Source organism: Bos indicus, chromosome 22 (genome assembly GCF_029378745.1).
Source record: "Bos indicus isolate NIAB-ARS_2022 breed Sahiwal x Tharparkar chromosome 22, NIAB-ARS_B.indTharparkar_mat_pri_1.0, whole genome shotgun sequence".
Taxonomy (NCBI): domain Eukaryota; kingdom Metazoa; phylum Chordata; class Mammalia; order Artiodactyla; family Bovidae; genus Bos; species Bos indicus.
In genome coordinates this window covers 29,817,863-29,834,049 of record NC_091781.1, presented here as the reverse complement: position 1 = coordinate 29,834,049, position 16,187 = coordinate 29,817,863, and the positions used below count along the sequence as shown (strand labels likewise).

The 16,187-nt window shown below is 46.8% G+C and overlaps 1 protein-coding gene across 2 annotated transcripts in view; it reads right to left on the bottom strand.

Moving 5' to 3' along the window:
- The window catches only part of EIF4E3 (eukaryotic translation initiation factor 4E family member 3), a 40,401-nt gene extending 24,486 nt beyond the window's left edge, over nucleotides 1-15,915 (bottom strand). The window contains exons 1-2 of one of the 2 annotated variants that reach the window (XM_070777112.1): nucleotides 15,680-15,915; nucleotides 294-366 (exon numbers count right to left, since the gene is read on the bottom strand). In XM_070777112.1, coding sequence (XP_070633213.1) covers nucleotides 294-366; nucleotides 15,680-15,849 — 243 coding nt within the window. In that variant the 5' untranslated portion in view covers nucleotides 15,850-15,915. The remainder of the gene's footprint in view (nucleotides 1-293; nucleotides 367-15,679) is intronic. The other variant, XM_070777110.1, reaches the window with a different exon arrangement.
- Nucleotides 15,916-16,187: the final 272 nt, after the last annotated feature.

Below are 16,187 nucleotides of genomic sequence, written 5' to 3'. Positions count from 1 at the left end.
GGAACGGCTGAGCTGGTGTTTGAATGCGACACAGCCTGATACCTTCAAAACAATGCCAGAGACTGCCATTCGTGAGGGTCAGGGAAACACTGAAGTAGAGATAACATCCTATAGGTCACCAAGAGAAGCGTAGTGTGATCAGCTGCCTCTGGGGCAGACATGGCTGAGGGAAGCTCTGCTGGAATGAACCTGAGGGCTGAGGCCAGGGCAGTCAGGGTGGGCGCTGCTAGCTCAGCGGCAGGTCTCAGGTTGGACGAGAAAGCTTCCCCAAACAGCAGGTTTCTTGGCCTTACCTGTACTGTCTGTACTGTGTAGATCTTCTTCAGATTTGATGCGCACTCAGCTGCTGTGGCACCAGGGAGGGACCTAGGCAAACAGAAGCCAAAGAGCAAAGAAACAAGGAAAACAAGGGGTCAGTGTTCATGAAACATTCCACAGTGTTAAGTCTGCAGGTCTGCACACCAACCGGGTCTGAAACCGCAGAAGCAGACACGTCTGGGATGCTAGTTAGAATTTAAAATGTGGAACTCCTACTCTGTCAAGTCAGGTGCTTGCTTCTCCTAAAAACAAGCATATTTACCCTGTGGAAATTTAATAGGAAAAGTGGAAATGTAAGTGAGAAAGGTATTCGAAGCCTTAAAATCACAGTCTAAAAAATACTAAAATAACCGTGTAATAACCAAGCCTTTTTTGTCGAGGACTTTGAACGGGAAACGGGGCCTGTTGTATAGACGACAATGAGAGTGCGTGGTCCTGATCAGGTTACGTGTTTGAAAAACTTCTTAGTTCCCTGGTGGTAAATATTCATGAACTCTTAAGAAACGGGCTGACCTTATGCCAACGTTAAGAAAACATGGTTACTAAAAGTCACTCCGACTTTTTGTTTCACCTGAATTTGCATGTTTCCAAAATACTTTTCAGCTATCTTCTCCGGCTCATGTAATTAGCTCTGGTGAACTCTGCAGTCGGAATACATTAATCTTTAGTTTGCCATATGTTCCACTAGATGGCAACACACTACAGGCTTACTCACCAGAGGAGCCGTCCACTACCGGCTTTACCCAGCACCGTGTCCTGGGTCAGGGCTAACAGCACACGTGCTCATCTATTTGCAGAAGTGAAGCCTCTCCAACCCGGCCATCTTTCCTTTCTCCCTACACTGAATTAGCAGGTCTTGCTCAGGAAAGTTCGGGTCCAGCTACATTATGCCTAAGATTTAAAAATTCAAGTAATGCACCACAGCCCCATGTCTGATTGTTGGTAAGAACTAAGTCTTGTGGTGAGGAGCACGCACTGGTTCCCAGCTGACCCATGAGAGTCTGGAACCTGTAAAAAGAATGCTCTTTACCAGTGCTGACCCTCTGACAGGGACTTCAAGATGCTGAACTTCCCAGCTAGAAATGTGCCCCGAACTGACCCAGCTCAAAGGTGCAGGGGATGGCAGAGCAGAGGGTCCCGCCCAGCTATGGGGTAAGCACCAGGCACCAAGGGGCCAAGGTCTGAAGACGACAGTCCAGGAACTATGGGCCAATGATACGGACCTGGGTGTCAAACCTGATACAAAAAACATACTTCTAGACACAGCTCCCTAGCCTGGAGGTCAGAAGGAAGTACAGTTACAGACTAGTGTGGGGGTGAACAAGGGACCCTGGTGAACAGGTAGAGCCCATTAAATAAATCTTCCCCAAAGTACCAGGTGTGCAACTCTTTTCTAGTTATCATGAGTGTGTTGGACATTGTGTTTGACAAAAGCAAAGCTACAATAACCACCATGATCGCATTTTGCTGCCAGACTGGAAGCCTAAGATAGCCGTGTTGTTACTACACTACACTAGACTACAGCGTAGTGAAGAGAGAGGACTCGATCAGCACCTGCAGCAGCGGTGCCAGGCCCACAATGCCTCTGTCTATCTGCGCTGCTCAAGGAACTGAAGGACTGACTCAGATAAACACTGAATTGCTATTTAACACAAACTTTAGGCTTCCTCAATGTGCTTAGCGATGCGGGAGATGCACGTTCGATTTCCTGTGTCAGGAAGATTCCCCTGGAGAAGGAAATGGCAACCCACTCCAGTATTCTTGCCTGGAAAATCCCATGGACAGAAGAGCCTGGCGGGTTACAGTCCATGGGGTCATAAAGAGTCAGACACCACTGAAGTGACTTAGCACACACACGTGCTGTTTGAGGCTTAAATTACAAAAGAACTGGGTGAAACACTTAAAGACAAAACCCAAACTTTTTTGAACAGATTTTCCCATGAACAATCTATCACTTTTATAGGAAAATTTACTGGCATTTATTCTAACAATGACTTTTCTTCCTTTGAAGAGTTTAGTTTAGTCTCCACCAACTATTCCCAGCAAATATATCCCTGACTGCCCAAGGCACAGAGCAGATCACATACAAGTTCTGTCCTTAATGGGGTATGGGGAAAAAGTGAAGGTCCAAAGGTAGGAAAATGTACCTAGCTTTTTCTTCATTTTTAAAACTGTGCATTTTGAATTTTTGCTAACTTCTAAAGTTATCATTCAATTTATGATGGTTTAGAACAAGTTATAATTTGAGTGTTCACCTCGTACAGCATGATGTCAATTTAAGCAAATACAACGTGAGGATATCACTATTTAACCTAGAAAAAAATATCACTGATAAACCTTTGCTTTATCTTTCTCTTTTAAAATGCCTCTGTCTCCACGTTCTGGTCTTTTATTCATATTCTAGAACAGGAGACAATTACACAAAGCTCCACTGCTCAAGTTTTTCAAAGAAATCTAATTTCTAGAGTCTGAGAGAGGCTACAGCATGAGACGACGGGGCAGCGCTTCTCAGGGCGTGACGACGATGTCAGGGGCTGGGGTGTGTGGACTGAACTCCCGCTTATATGCTAATAAGCAAGTCACCTTCACTACAGTGCCGAATTCCCACCAATGTACTTAGATGTCATCCTTACTTGTCACCATCTTACAGGTGAGCTGCCCAGTGCCTGCAGAGGTTTGGTAATGTGCCCCAAGCCACAAAAACCTCATCTGAATACAGGTAACCTGAGATTTCCTGCTCTTTACACTCTCACTGCTAAACTGTCCAGTTAATACCATCTACACACTTATATTTTTAATGGAATTTCACAAATGACTCTTGGTGTGTTCCCATCAAGGCTGTTTTTGTGGAATGCTATAATACTTTTAATACAAGACTGTGTCCATATTACTTTCTTAGAATAGTCTTTGCAATAGAGCAAGGTAGAGAAGGTCCTCGCTAAAAGCAGTAGGATCATGAGCAACAAAAGCTCTATTCTGATTAATATCTCAAGGTGCTGATGCATTGGTCCTTGAAAGGAAAAGTGTCAGCTTCTATGGAAGATGAGTTTTCTAATTTCTAAATGAAGGAGGTCAGATTCTCTGATTTTCAATGTTCTTTCCAGCTGCTGGACAGTTTTATGAATACCCAGGTGTCAAAGTAAGAAAACAATGCTTCTGATAGTAGTAAATTGGCTTAGCCAGTATAAGAAAACTCATTCTTCTGTAAGCCAAATTTGATCTGGACAGTCACAAGAAAGACTACACCTCATGCCTGAACCTCAGCTATCTTTAACAAGCAATACTGGGCCAAATATCCACAGAACTGATCTTAAAAAGGCCAGCTGGCCAAGATGTATAAGTGATCTGCCTTGTAAACAGGTTAATCTGTACTGGACTTGCTGATTCCAAATTGAACTGGAAGCTGTGCCATCCAGAGTTACTGTTTCTTTAAGCAGCAGTTGCCGGGGGTTCCTGGCACAGCCTCAGCCCAGCCCGCACCTTCTCTTTCCACTTCCTCTGACAGACAGTTGCAGCAACTGGAAGGGAAGTGTTTGTAGTGGATTTCAATGAAACTTTTTTTTTTCTTTTTTTTTTTTTTACTGCTATCACACTTATAGTACATTCTCACATCTTAAAACAAATTTTTTTACTTTATTCATGTTACAAAAACCCAAACCTCTCAACAGAACCCTAACCCAAACCCCTCTCTGCAGACCAAGGGTGCTCATCTAAGGGTGATGTGGCCTCTGGAAAGAAAGGTTTTTGGCAACATCCAGAGACATTTCTGGCTTTTACAACGGGGAGGGTGCTACTGGCCCTGGGTGGGTAAGAGCCAGGACTGCTCTGGACTCTCCCATGGTGGACAGGACAGCCCCCGCAACGAAGCACGATCAGGTCCAAACTGTCAAGAGTCCATGCTGAGAAACCCTGCCACGGACATAAAAGAAACAGCCTGAGAAGACGTAATTTGTTCAATCAACAAAGATTCACTGCACACCTCTTTTAGATGATGGGGGTACGACAGTGATCAATCTAGACAAAGTCCTTGTCCTCATGGTGTGTGTGTTCTAGAACTAGGCACCCTGCCTCTCTGAATTCCCCAGATATCTGAAGGCAAAGAAATAATATTTAGATACTTTTTTTCGGGGAGGGAGCTGGGAGGCAGGAAGTGGGAGAAAAAGTTGAGAAAGAAATATACACATTGACTATTTCCATTTCTAGAAGGCCATACAGCCAAAGCTGTGGAAAATCACAGAACCAAGGAGTCAGGACCTATTTTCATTCTTTAAATACTACATCTGCCTCCCACAGTACACAGCTGGAGCTGAGAATGCAGCAATGGAACAGTAAATGTCTCCTGGAAGGATCAGGTCAAGGAGTCTGAATTGTTTGACTAGAAGTTTCCCTTGTGATTTAATGACAGTAATGTAATAACGGCTTCCTGTTATTGAGCCTGTGCTATATGACAGGGCTTTGCATATATAGATCTCTATTCCTTATAGCAATCCTGCCAGGGTACTGGTACCACTGTCTCCATGTACAGAGTTCAAAACTGAGCATGTTGTTAAGTAGCAGAGCTGGGTTCCTCTCCTGGTCTCTCTGGCTCTGATGCCCAGAATCTTCCTCTTGGATGAGTCTGCTCCTCAGTAAAAAACATGCAGTCACTGTCAACACTGGTGGTCACAGGTGACACATCCTAGGGCAATCCCCTCTCAGCCCTTCTTAGATGACCTGCTCCCTCCTTGGGCCCACCCACTGCTATAGCCCATGATCCTCTCCTCCGTCACCACCCATCAAGCCACACTGCTGGGAGGGGGGAGAATCAGAGACACATGACAGGGATCGATGTCACCAGGATCCCTGGCCACAATGATATCCCCAAATGGGAATCAAGGAACATAATTCAGGAGGAACACATCTGCAGGTCATCATTTTAAGATAATTTGCCAAACAAGAGTCACACTGGCCTGCAGCACGAAGGCAGGAAAGCAGAGGGGTTTGAAGTCGACAGATTTGAGTTCCCAGCTCTGCCACCCCCCAGCCGTGTGATGAGCCTGACTCTTCTGAACCTCGCTTCCCATTTCCGAGGAACATGGGCTCTACCCCTCACCGCTTCTCTACTTAGACTACACGAGTGAATGCACATGAAGTATTTCCACAGCGCCCAGTATCTCAGAAGCAGTGGTTGCTGTCACCACCACCAGCAGCAGAAGAGGAACAGAGGAGGAAGCAATCAGAGCTGAGAGACAGCAAGTGCATTTTCTCATCTGTGGGTCAGAGAGCAAAAGTCCCAAGAACTCTGCGAGAGTTACACAGAGCCTAGAACCTCCTGGATCCATCCTTAGAAAAGAAAGCCCATAGGGTGCCAGTCTCTCTGGGCTTAAGGCCACAGCTTCCGTGAGCTGCTTCCACTTGGACCTGGTGAATCCGGAAGCTGATGGTCAAGGCAGAGTGGGAAGGAATGCTTCCAGGTCTGCCAAATAGATGATTAGTAAAAGATGTCAGGGGAACCCTTGAACTTACAAAATGCCCAAATCCAGCTTTATATTACTCCTGTGTCTCTTCAACTTAATGACAGAATAACAACATATGCATCTTAAGTTTCTCTATGTGAAATCAGTTAAAATCCGTCCCCATTTGGGGAGTTAGGAGAAGGCAGGAAGTTTGGTAAGTTGGACCAACTATTCTACTTAAGTGGCTTCCAGGCACATAACTATCATTTATATGCAAAAATGTAATGTGCTATTTACAAGTCATCTTTATGTACTCATTAAAGCAGGTCCCTGAGAATCTCCACAAGTCAGAACTCATTTAGCTCAACTGAAGTCTGAGACACTTCAAAGCATTTTTAACCTTTCTTACTCCAGAGATACTTACTGCACTCCCAGTAGGTAAAAAGACCACACATCATGTGCCATGTGTATGCACCATTAATTAAGCAGTATTTATTAATTAATTAAATTCTTAATTAAATAATGGTTACAGCCCCACTTTGCAGATAAGCAAACTAAATCTGAGAGCAGTAACTTGCCCAGAGACTCTTGGCTGACTAGTGGCAGGGTTGATACCAGAACCAAGGGTCCCTGGCAACCTGGCTCTTTGTCACTAACCTAAACTGATCACTTCTGGCATGATCCCTACTCTGCTTGGTGCTGTGAACACAACTCTGGACCAAATACATTCTCAATTCTCCTGCATGTTGCAACCCTCAATCCCGACCTGCCAACAATCCAAATGTGCTTTCTCCTAAACCCCATCTGGCTGCTGCAGGCTCAGCTCAGAAATAAAATTCATGCAGACAGCTGAACTTACTCTCTTTTTAAGTACTTAAGGAAATGATGTGAACCATTGCCTAGCTAGCTCTCAGTGGAGCACAGCACCCCTTACCAGGGACCTGGATTCCTGGAGATGCTTCCAATAAAGGAAAGAAGCTAGAAAGGTTTCCCCAAACCCTGCCCACATCCATGCCACTTAAACTGTAGTCTCTCAGCCAGCAGCATCACCCAGGAGTTTGTTAGAGCTTCAGAGTCTCCAGGCCCCACTTGACACCGACTGAATCCCAGGGGATTTGTCTGTATAAGTTTGAGGTTTCTTGACTTACATCATCTAAAGCAAATCACCACAAGAAATGGGAAATAAAATCTAATGAACTCTGTATATGTATGGTTCATTCACTTTGCTGTACAGCAACATTATAAAGCAACTACATCCAAACAAAATTCTTTTAAACTAAATCAACTACAGACAGCATCATCAGAAAAATAAAAAAAAAATCATTGGGAAAAAAATGCATCTATGAAAATAATGATATTTTTTCAATCATCCAAAGAGATGATTAAGACATGTTTATCATTAAAATGTGAAGGACAATCCTATAAAAGCACTTAAATAGGAGTTTTAGGTGGGACTCTCTTCTTTTTCTCTGTCAATTTTGAAACAGGGAGTCCTTGGCTTATGTATTTCCTGTAACACTGGCCCCCAGTTTCCTTATTTGAGAAGTCCAGCCCAGCTCCCATATCTAAAGCTATGGACCAGGGGAGAACTGTTTGCCATTCATGGTTCATACTCACAGGGAAGCAGTGTTCAGTGGAGTGAGGGATGCTGGTGCTTGGGGTCACACAGTCCTTACTCCAAACCCTGTTTCTGTTCTACGTTAGCTTTGTGACCTCAGGTAAGTTACTTCTCTGGGCCTAAAGCATCTCCTATGCAAAATGTTGCTATACTGCCCACTCCAGTATCGTGAGGATTCCGTGAATAACTACATATAGCTCCAGTCATTTGCCCATTGCACCGAATAAACAGGAGTAAATATTAATTGGTTAAAGTGACAAACAAGGTGTTTAAAGCTTTACGTATGGTACAGGACAGCCAAGTTATGGAAACACACGTACAGTGCACATGTGTACACAATAAACATTGGTGAAAAGATGAATTGTGACTTCACCTTACTTTTACAAGAGATCATTTCATTTCAGCCAGGAGAATAACTTAAATGGGGAAATTTTTAAAGCCAGGGATACGACTCCTAAAAGCCAGTCTTCTTGCTGAATTTACTAACGCCAGGCTCGGCTGTCACAGAGAAAACCTGCACAAGCCCAGATACATGAGGAAGGACGTCCCTTGTCTATCATTCACTCCATTAGAGATGATTGCAGTTTAATCACTTTTAGATAGATCTGTGGCTTGCGGCTACATCAGCTTCCTGTTTGAGAGTCACCTGCAAAAATGGGTAAGAGCCTATTAATAACATTTAATAGCGCATCTACTGAAACTATCCACATAATCTAAATATTTTATCTTTGCATGTTTATTTGAGTTTGATTTTTCCCTGCTTCTATCTGCTGTCACTCTTGGCCTATGAGCTCCCTGATGGTAGCAACTACAACTCTTTGATCTAGATATCTGATGAATCCTTTAGTACACAGAGGATGGGGGATAAAGAAGTTTAACAGTGTTAGAGCTGACAGCGGAAGTGAAAAAGGCCAGGCTCTGAACTGTCATCGTGACAGGTCACTGAGGTCTCACCAGCTGCCTTAGGTTTGGAAATAAGGAAATGGCATCCGTTACACTGAAAGCAGGAAAATATATTTTCAAGAAGCCACTATATACCAGGTAAGGACTGGTAAGTTTTCTGAGTGAGGATGTCTAAGGTCTTCAGGCCTGTCTGCAGGAAGCAGCTACTGACCCACAGGTGACAGGCTGTGAGCCCCAAAGTCTGGGCCTTTCCCTGCCTGAAGTACCCAGAAACACTTGCCTCACAGAAAATAAAATCCTGGCAAGTAAGAGTTTGTGGGTTCAGAAGGGCAAGAATGGAGAAAAAGAATAGGAGAAGTCGAAACGCCAGTTCCTCTCTCCCTGTCAGCCGCCCGTGCCTAGACCCAGCAGGCCACTCTGGGATGAGGAAGGACATTCTGGGGGTCCTCTGTGTCAAGCCTGGTCCCACCCTGCCCCCATCATGCCTGTTACTATGGAGCCACCACCGGAATGCCCTTGGACACATTTCACCCTGGAAGGCAGGTCCCTCATCAAACTCTTCATCGATGCTACTGAGGCAGACAGAGCTCCTCCTGGAACTCCTAGGAGGCCCAGGCCCATGCTGTCATCTTTGCATTCTCAGCAGCTACAACAGTAACTGGCAGCTGATATGCTTAAGTAATTTGATCAATAAGGACAACAGTAACTGGCACGTTAGGAGCCTAATGCATCCGTTACAAATGCACATGAGGGTCCATGGTTCCAAATGCACATGCCACGCCAGGTCTGATGGAGTAGGTCTAGGGCAGGGTGAGGGCCTGCATTTCAACTGACTGGGTGCAGTTAAACCGTGACGGGGTGGAGTCAGTGGGCGACGTAGAGAGGGCCCACAGTTGTGATCAAAAACACAAGGACACAAATACTCACTAAGTACCTACAATGCACACTGTAAGGCGCACTTCCTTCTGGGAGTCAAGACACGAGGCAGTTCCGCGCCTCATGATCAGAAGGGAGGGACAGAAGAGGCATCAACGATCCTTAACACAAATACAGGCTATAAAAATGCTGCAGGGACACAAAGGAGGTGCACTTAACCCCGCCGGGGCCAAGGGCTATTATGTAATTAAGGACAATTACAGAGCGGGCATCTCAGAAAGGCCTCAAAGCATGCGTGGCAGGTTTTCAGGTAGAAGAAGGAGAGAAGGGCACCCCAAGCAGAAGCAATATCATGAGATATATCTCAGAGGATGGCAAGTCCATGGTTTATCCAGGAGAAAGGGCAGGCATCTGCTGTTATCAGAAAGAATAGACAGACTGAGTGAAATAATGGAATTGGGGAGACACAGGTGATGAGGCTAAAAAGGAGGTGAGTTTCACATTAAATGAGCAATAAAGAAGTTTGTACCACAATCTGCAAACCTATGGTTTTCATTTTTTTCAAAGCTGAGGAATGCTTTTTTCAATTTTTCAAAGCTGAGGAATGGTTTTTTTCAATGCTTTCATTTTTCAAATGAACATGGCTCACTTCTAAAAACCACCACCACCAAAACCAATCAGACCTGCTCTGGTGGAAGCAGGGGTGGAGATCCACAATTCGACCCGTCTGGAGCACACAATCCATGACAGAGGCACCCTTAGGTGATGAGAGACACAGTCAAAACTGACTACTGTGGCAGAACAGAGAGGCAGAAAGGGTGAGGTCAGGTGTCACTTAGAAGGCTAACTCTGAAGGTGTAGGAGATGCCTGGAGGAAGGACAGGCTTGGAGCAAGAAGCTACAGTGTGACTGAGGCTGTAGAGAACCAGGGAGTGCAGAGGGAGGAACGAGGAGAGGAGGGGACGGCTTAGGCTTGGAGCACGTCTTCCCAGAGTACATGGACAATGTGAAGTACAGAACTGGGGAGGGAAGGGCATCTGAGGAAGAAGGGGGTGCCAGGTAGGACGAGGTGGGGTGCTGACCATCACAGGGTTGGTTCTGGGTGTAAGAACCCAGGAGAGAGGTCAGGGTTAGGATGCAGATTTGCAAATGAAAATTAGAGTAAAATCATCCCCTTCTCCTGAAGGGAAAGTCACTGAGGGTAGATTTCAACAGCCTCCTAAATGTTTCAGTCAGTCCAGTTTAGTTCAGTCACTCAGTCATGTCCGGTTCTTTGCAACCGCATGGATTGCAGCATGCCAGGGTTCCCTGTCTATCACCAACTCCTGAAGCTTGCTCAAACTCATGTCCATCGAGCTGGTGATGCCATTCAACCATCTCATCCCCTTCTTCTCCTGCCTTCAATCTTTCCCAGCATCAGGGTCTTTTCAAATGAGTCAGTTCTTCACATCAGGTGGCCAAAATATTGGAGCTTCAGCTTCAGCATCAGTCCTTCCAATACATATTCAGGACTGATTTCTTTTAGGAAGGACTGGTTGGATCTCCTTGCAGTCCAAGGAACCCTCAAGAGTCTTCTCCAACACCACAGTTCAAAAGCATCAATTCTTCAGCACTCAGCCTTCTTTATAGTCCAACTCTCACATCCATACATGACTTCTGGAAAAATCATAGCTTTGACTAGATGGACCTTTGTTGGCAAAGTAATGTCTCTATTTTTTAATATGCTGTCTAGGTTTGTTATAGCTTTTCTTTCAAAGACCAAGCATCTTTTAATTTCATGGCTGCAGTCACCATCTGCAGTGATTTTGGAGACCCCCAAAATACAGTCTCTCACTGTTTCCATTGTTTCCCCATCTATTTGCCATGAAGTGATGGAACCAAATGCCACGATCTTAGTTTTTTGAATGTTGAGTTTTAAGCCAGCTTTTTCACTCTCCACTTTCACTTTCATTAAGAGGCTCTTCAGTTCCTCTTCGCTTTCTGCCATAAGGGTGGTGTCATCTGCGTATCTGAGGTTGTTAATATTTCTTCTGGCAATCCTGATTCCAGCTTGTGCTTCCTCCAATCCAGCATTTCGCATGATGTACTCTGCATATAAGTTAAATAAGCAGGGTGACAATATACAACGTTGATGTACTCCCTTCTCAATTTGGAACCAGTCCATTGTTCCATGTCCGGTTCTAACTGTTGTTCTTGACCTGAATACAAATATCTAAGGAGGCAGATAAGGTGGTCTGGTATTCCCATCTCTTGAAGAATTTTCCACAGTTTGTTCTGATCCACACAGTCAAAGGCTTTAGCATAGTCAATGAAGCAGAAGTAGGTGTTTTTCTGGAATTCTCTTGCTTTTTCTATGATCCAGTAGATGTTGGCAATTTGATCTGTGGTTCTTCTGCCTTTTCTAAACCCAGCTTGAACATCTGGAAATTCAAGGTTCACGTACTGTTGAAGCCTGGCTTAGAGAATTTTGAGTATTACTTTGCTAGCGTGTGAGATGAGTGCAATTGTGTGGTAGTCTGAACATTCTTTGGCATTGCCTTTCTTTGGGATTGGAATGAAAACTGACCTTTTCCAGTCCTGTGGCCACTGCTGAGTTCTCCAAATTTGCAGGCATATTGAGTGCAACACCTAAATGTTTAGTGCTGGCTAACCTAGCCTGTCCTAGGCTCTGAATTAGGAGTCGAGGATAGAGCAGTGGGGAGAGGAATCCTGGGAAGCATACACTCTGGTTAGAGAAGACAGACAAGCAATGCTAATCCTACAGAGACAATAAAAGGGAGGCAGGGGCCTGGGAGGGAGTCCGGGGGTGTGCATCAGCTTCTATCAGTGGTCAAGGCAGGCCTTGCTGAGATGACATTGAAGCAGAGACTAGAGGGAAGCAAAGTGCAGACCTAGTAGATATGACTGAGGGTAGAGCAGCCCATCAGGAAGGCCCCTCAATGGCAAAGGCCCAGGCTTGCGATGATGGAGAAAGAGCCAGGGAGCCAGCGAGCTAGAAGGGCACGTGTAGGACAGAGAGTGACAGAGAAATAGGAGAAAGGTGTCCTAAGCGGGGTGGGAAATGCTGCAGTCTCAAGGGCTGTGATGACCACTCTGGCTTTTGCTTGAGACAACTGGGGAGCAGAGAGGTGACTGGCTTTCACTACGGTATTTAAAGGAACTGCTTTGGCTGCTATGCTGGGAACGCACTGTGTGGGGCAAGAGCAGAAGCACGAAGAGCAGTGAAGACGCTCTTTCCTTCATCCAAGAGACAGACGTGGTGTGGGACAGGGTCTGGGATGCAGGTGGTGAGAATACACTGGATTCTGGATACATTTTGAGGGTAGAATCAATAGCACTTGTTGATAATGGATGCAGTGGGAAGGAGGAGGATGTGGAAGGGGCCAGAGAAAGTGGGGAGATAAGGAGGAAAAGAGAGTCATGGGTGACTCTAAGATTGTAAGGTGCGGTGAAAAACTGGAAGGATGCGTTGCTGTTAACTGCTCTGGTTTGAGACAGCTCAGTCCAAGGAGGCAAGATGGGGAGGGCAGCTGAAGAAGTAGTTTGGCACGTGTCAAGCTGGGATGTGTATCAGACATCCACATGGGGATGGAGAGGAGCAGTTGAATGCACCAGTGTAGGGTCTTGGGAATCACCAGCAGTCCAGATGGAGCCCAAAGCCTTGTGACTGGATGAGATCACTGGTGTACATGGGAACAAGAAGAGGCCTGAGCACTGAGTACTGCAGATAAAACTCGGAGGTGGGGGAGGGGTCAATGAGATGAACACAAAGCAGTCAGAGGCACACAACCAGGAGTGGCCTCTAAGAGTCAAGACAAGACAGAGTTTCAAATTCCCAGAAAAGGAGAAGAAAATTCTTCATCCTATATCCCTAGCCAAAATTATCCCCCAAATGTTTGAATCTTTAGCCATACAGTCTAATTAAATAAGAACCTACTGGAGTTTACTATTGGAACTGCAAATAACTCTATGGGGGTAGGGGTGGAGGTGGGGAACTCTCAAATCCAACCATGAGGGGAATAAATTAGGATGCTGGCTTTCTAACACTGAAATCAGACAAGCTGCCCTGAGGATCACTGATGGGGGCTGGGTGGTTAATTAGGGAGCACTGGATAATAATGCTGGTGTTCTATACTCATAGCACTCATGTAACCCACCAAACAGCCCTATCTAATGTATCCTGGGATTATTTATCCTCATTTCACAAACAACGCAGGTGAGGCCCTAGGGAGTCTAGGTCATTCGTTCATCACTACACAGAAGGCTGAAAGGTAGGACAGGCCAGGAGGTAGGTGCCAAGTAAGTAAGCGTGTAAGTAGCAGGAGACCTTTGGATGGTGTGGTTCTCGAGACTGATCTCATCAGCGCATACATCAGCTATCTGGGGAGAAGGGTGCAGTGGAGGGCTCTCCAGAGAGCCTTACCACCCTCCCTACAATCTTGTTTCTCTGAGGGAAAAAGATACGTGGGAACCTCTAGAACATAATGTGTTCACAACCTCAAGGGGAAGAGAGGCACTCTACATCTCCAGAGAACTAGAGAAAGTTCAATAAAACCTATGGGATATATAGACTAAATATAACGTCTAAATGAATACAGCCACTTCTGTTACAGATTTGGATATGGGGGCAACAACATATTTCACTTGATTACTGGCTTTCAGAGAACAAAATGTGCAAATGCATAGCAGAAGAGCTATAGTCTTTCTTCACTGAAATCACCATATTCTCATCTTAAAAGATACCAGATATTCTTTAAAAGTTGTATTAAGCTATAAAGCTATATTGTACAACACAAGCTATAAAACCACTGTCTTATAATAACTATTAATAGAGTGTAACTTTTAAAAACTATGATCACTATATTGTACACTGTAGTAGTACTGTACATTGACTACACTTCATTTAAAAAAAGGGTAACATATTCTTTAAAAGTTGTGCTGCTATGTAGTATTAATGGTCTTAAAAATGTTGTGCATGTTTATAAACAAACTCTCTTGATACTGTTTCCAGCAGCCCACAGTCTCCATCGTAGACCAGAAATCCAGGTTTAACACCTTGGAAACAGATGCCAGGTAACAGCAACATAACACACTTCTGAAAACAAAGACGCATATGATTTCATTCTGCTGCAGTTTGCCAAAACCATTCTTGTTATGACAGTAAGACGCTCTTTCAGCATCTCATAATGAAAGTAAAAACACTGGAAAAAAAAAAAAAAAAACGACTCACTGTATCTTCCCCACCCCCTAACTTTTTTGTGTTCCAGAAAGAGACAATGACTTCAAACTGTTAACTCTCATAGAGGGGTGCTAATTCCAACAGGAAGAAAGGAATGAGCCTGTTTTCCTAAGAAAAGATGAACATCATTTTTTAAAAGTCTTGCACATATTTTACGCAAGGCTTTTAAAAACCAGATTTGTGTCTACTGACTAACTTGCACAGAAAACTGTCACATCCGGGCCTTCCTAATACTTAACCAGAGTAGACACAGTGTCATCAAAACTTTCGTAAGCTCGTGGGACAATCTTTAAGTGTCAGCCTTGGGCACCGGATGCGTGACAGAAACTAAGAAGGGTCTTTGCAATTCATCCATTTATTCATTTGTCAAAATTTCTTGTGCTCCTACTAGGTGTCAAGCACAGAGTTCCTGCTCTCTGGCCCCGAACAGAGGGGTAAATGTTGAGAGATTGAGACAGTTTGAAAATAAACAGTGTCCTACACAACACAACTCGGTAGCATTATAAACATTACGAAGACCAGGGAGGGCAGGAGTGATAGGAATGAGGAGTGTTAATTTCGATGTGACAGTCAGGTGGGCATTTCTGAGAAGGTACTTGAGCTGTTGCCCTTAGGAAGCTGCAATCGTCTGCACTCTACTAACAAGGTGAGGCACGGCTCACCACTGAATCCCCAGCACCTAGGAGGCGTGTGGATCGGTCCCCAGTAAGTGCTCAAGAAATAGCTGCCCAGTGAATGAGAAAGAATTCAAAGAAGTGTGCAAGGCAGCATCGGTGGGCAGGGGGGCAGGCGCCCGCTGTGCCATAGTAACACCACCGCCGCACACTTCCCACGGGTCTGGTCAACTCTCCCGGGCGCTGTCACAGTGAGGGTCTTGTCCAGAGTTCCCCAAGAGCCCCGTGGGCGTAGCCAGGACAGCACCACTCTCCCCACTTTACGGATCACCCACGCCAGGCCCGGCATCCCCCACCGCCCAGCCGGGATGCCCGCCCGCCGGCACTGCTTCTTCGGAAGGAAATAAAGGGGGAAAGTGCTACCGAAACTTTTGGGACTGCGTGTTTTTCCTCCTGGCCTAGGACGCCCGACGGCCGCTCGCGCCGGCCGAAACCTGGGCTTCAGAGCTGGGTCTAAGCGAGCTCGCGCGGCGGGGCCGGGGGCCGAGCGCCGGGCGCCTGGGCGGGCGCGGGGTCGGCGGCCCCGGCGCACCCGGCCCGGGCGAGCGCCGAGACAAAGCGGCGGCGCAGGCCGGGCGGGTGCGCGGCGGCGGCGGAGGGCCCCGCGCCCCCTCACCTGTCGAGCCAGAAGGTCCAGGGCGAGTGCAGCGGGACCCCGCCCGGCTCGGGCCGCAGCGCCGACAGCTGCTGCAGGCCGATCGGCGGCGCGGCGGCAGGGGCGGCGGCGCGGGGCCCCGGTGGCTCCCGGGCGCCGGCGGGGGGCGCGGCGGCCGGGGGCATCGCCATTTTCTCCGCCCCGCCTGTGAGGCCGGCGGACGCGCGGACCGCGGGCCGAGCTGCGGCTGAGTCACCCCGGCCCCCGCCCGCCCCGCCGCGGCCGCTCCGCCCCGCCCCGCGCGCGCCCCGCCCCGGCCCGGCCCTTCGCCCGCCCGGCCCGGGAGCCGCACCACAGTACCGCCCGCGGCCGCCGAACAAAAGCACGGCCCACGCGAGGGGGAAGCGAATTCGCGCAGGCACCGACTCCGCGTGCGGGGACCGACGGACGCTCGGGCCGGAGGGAGCGCGGGCGCGCCGGCGGCGGGCACCGATTCCAGGCTACGGGTTGGGGGGAACAGAGGGTCAGT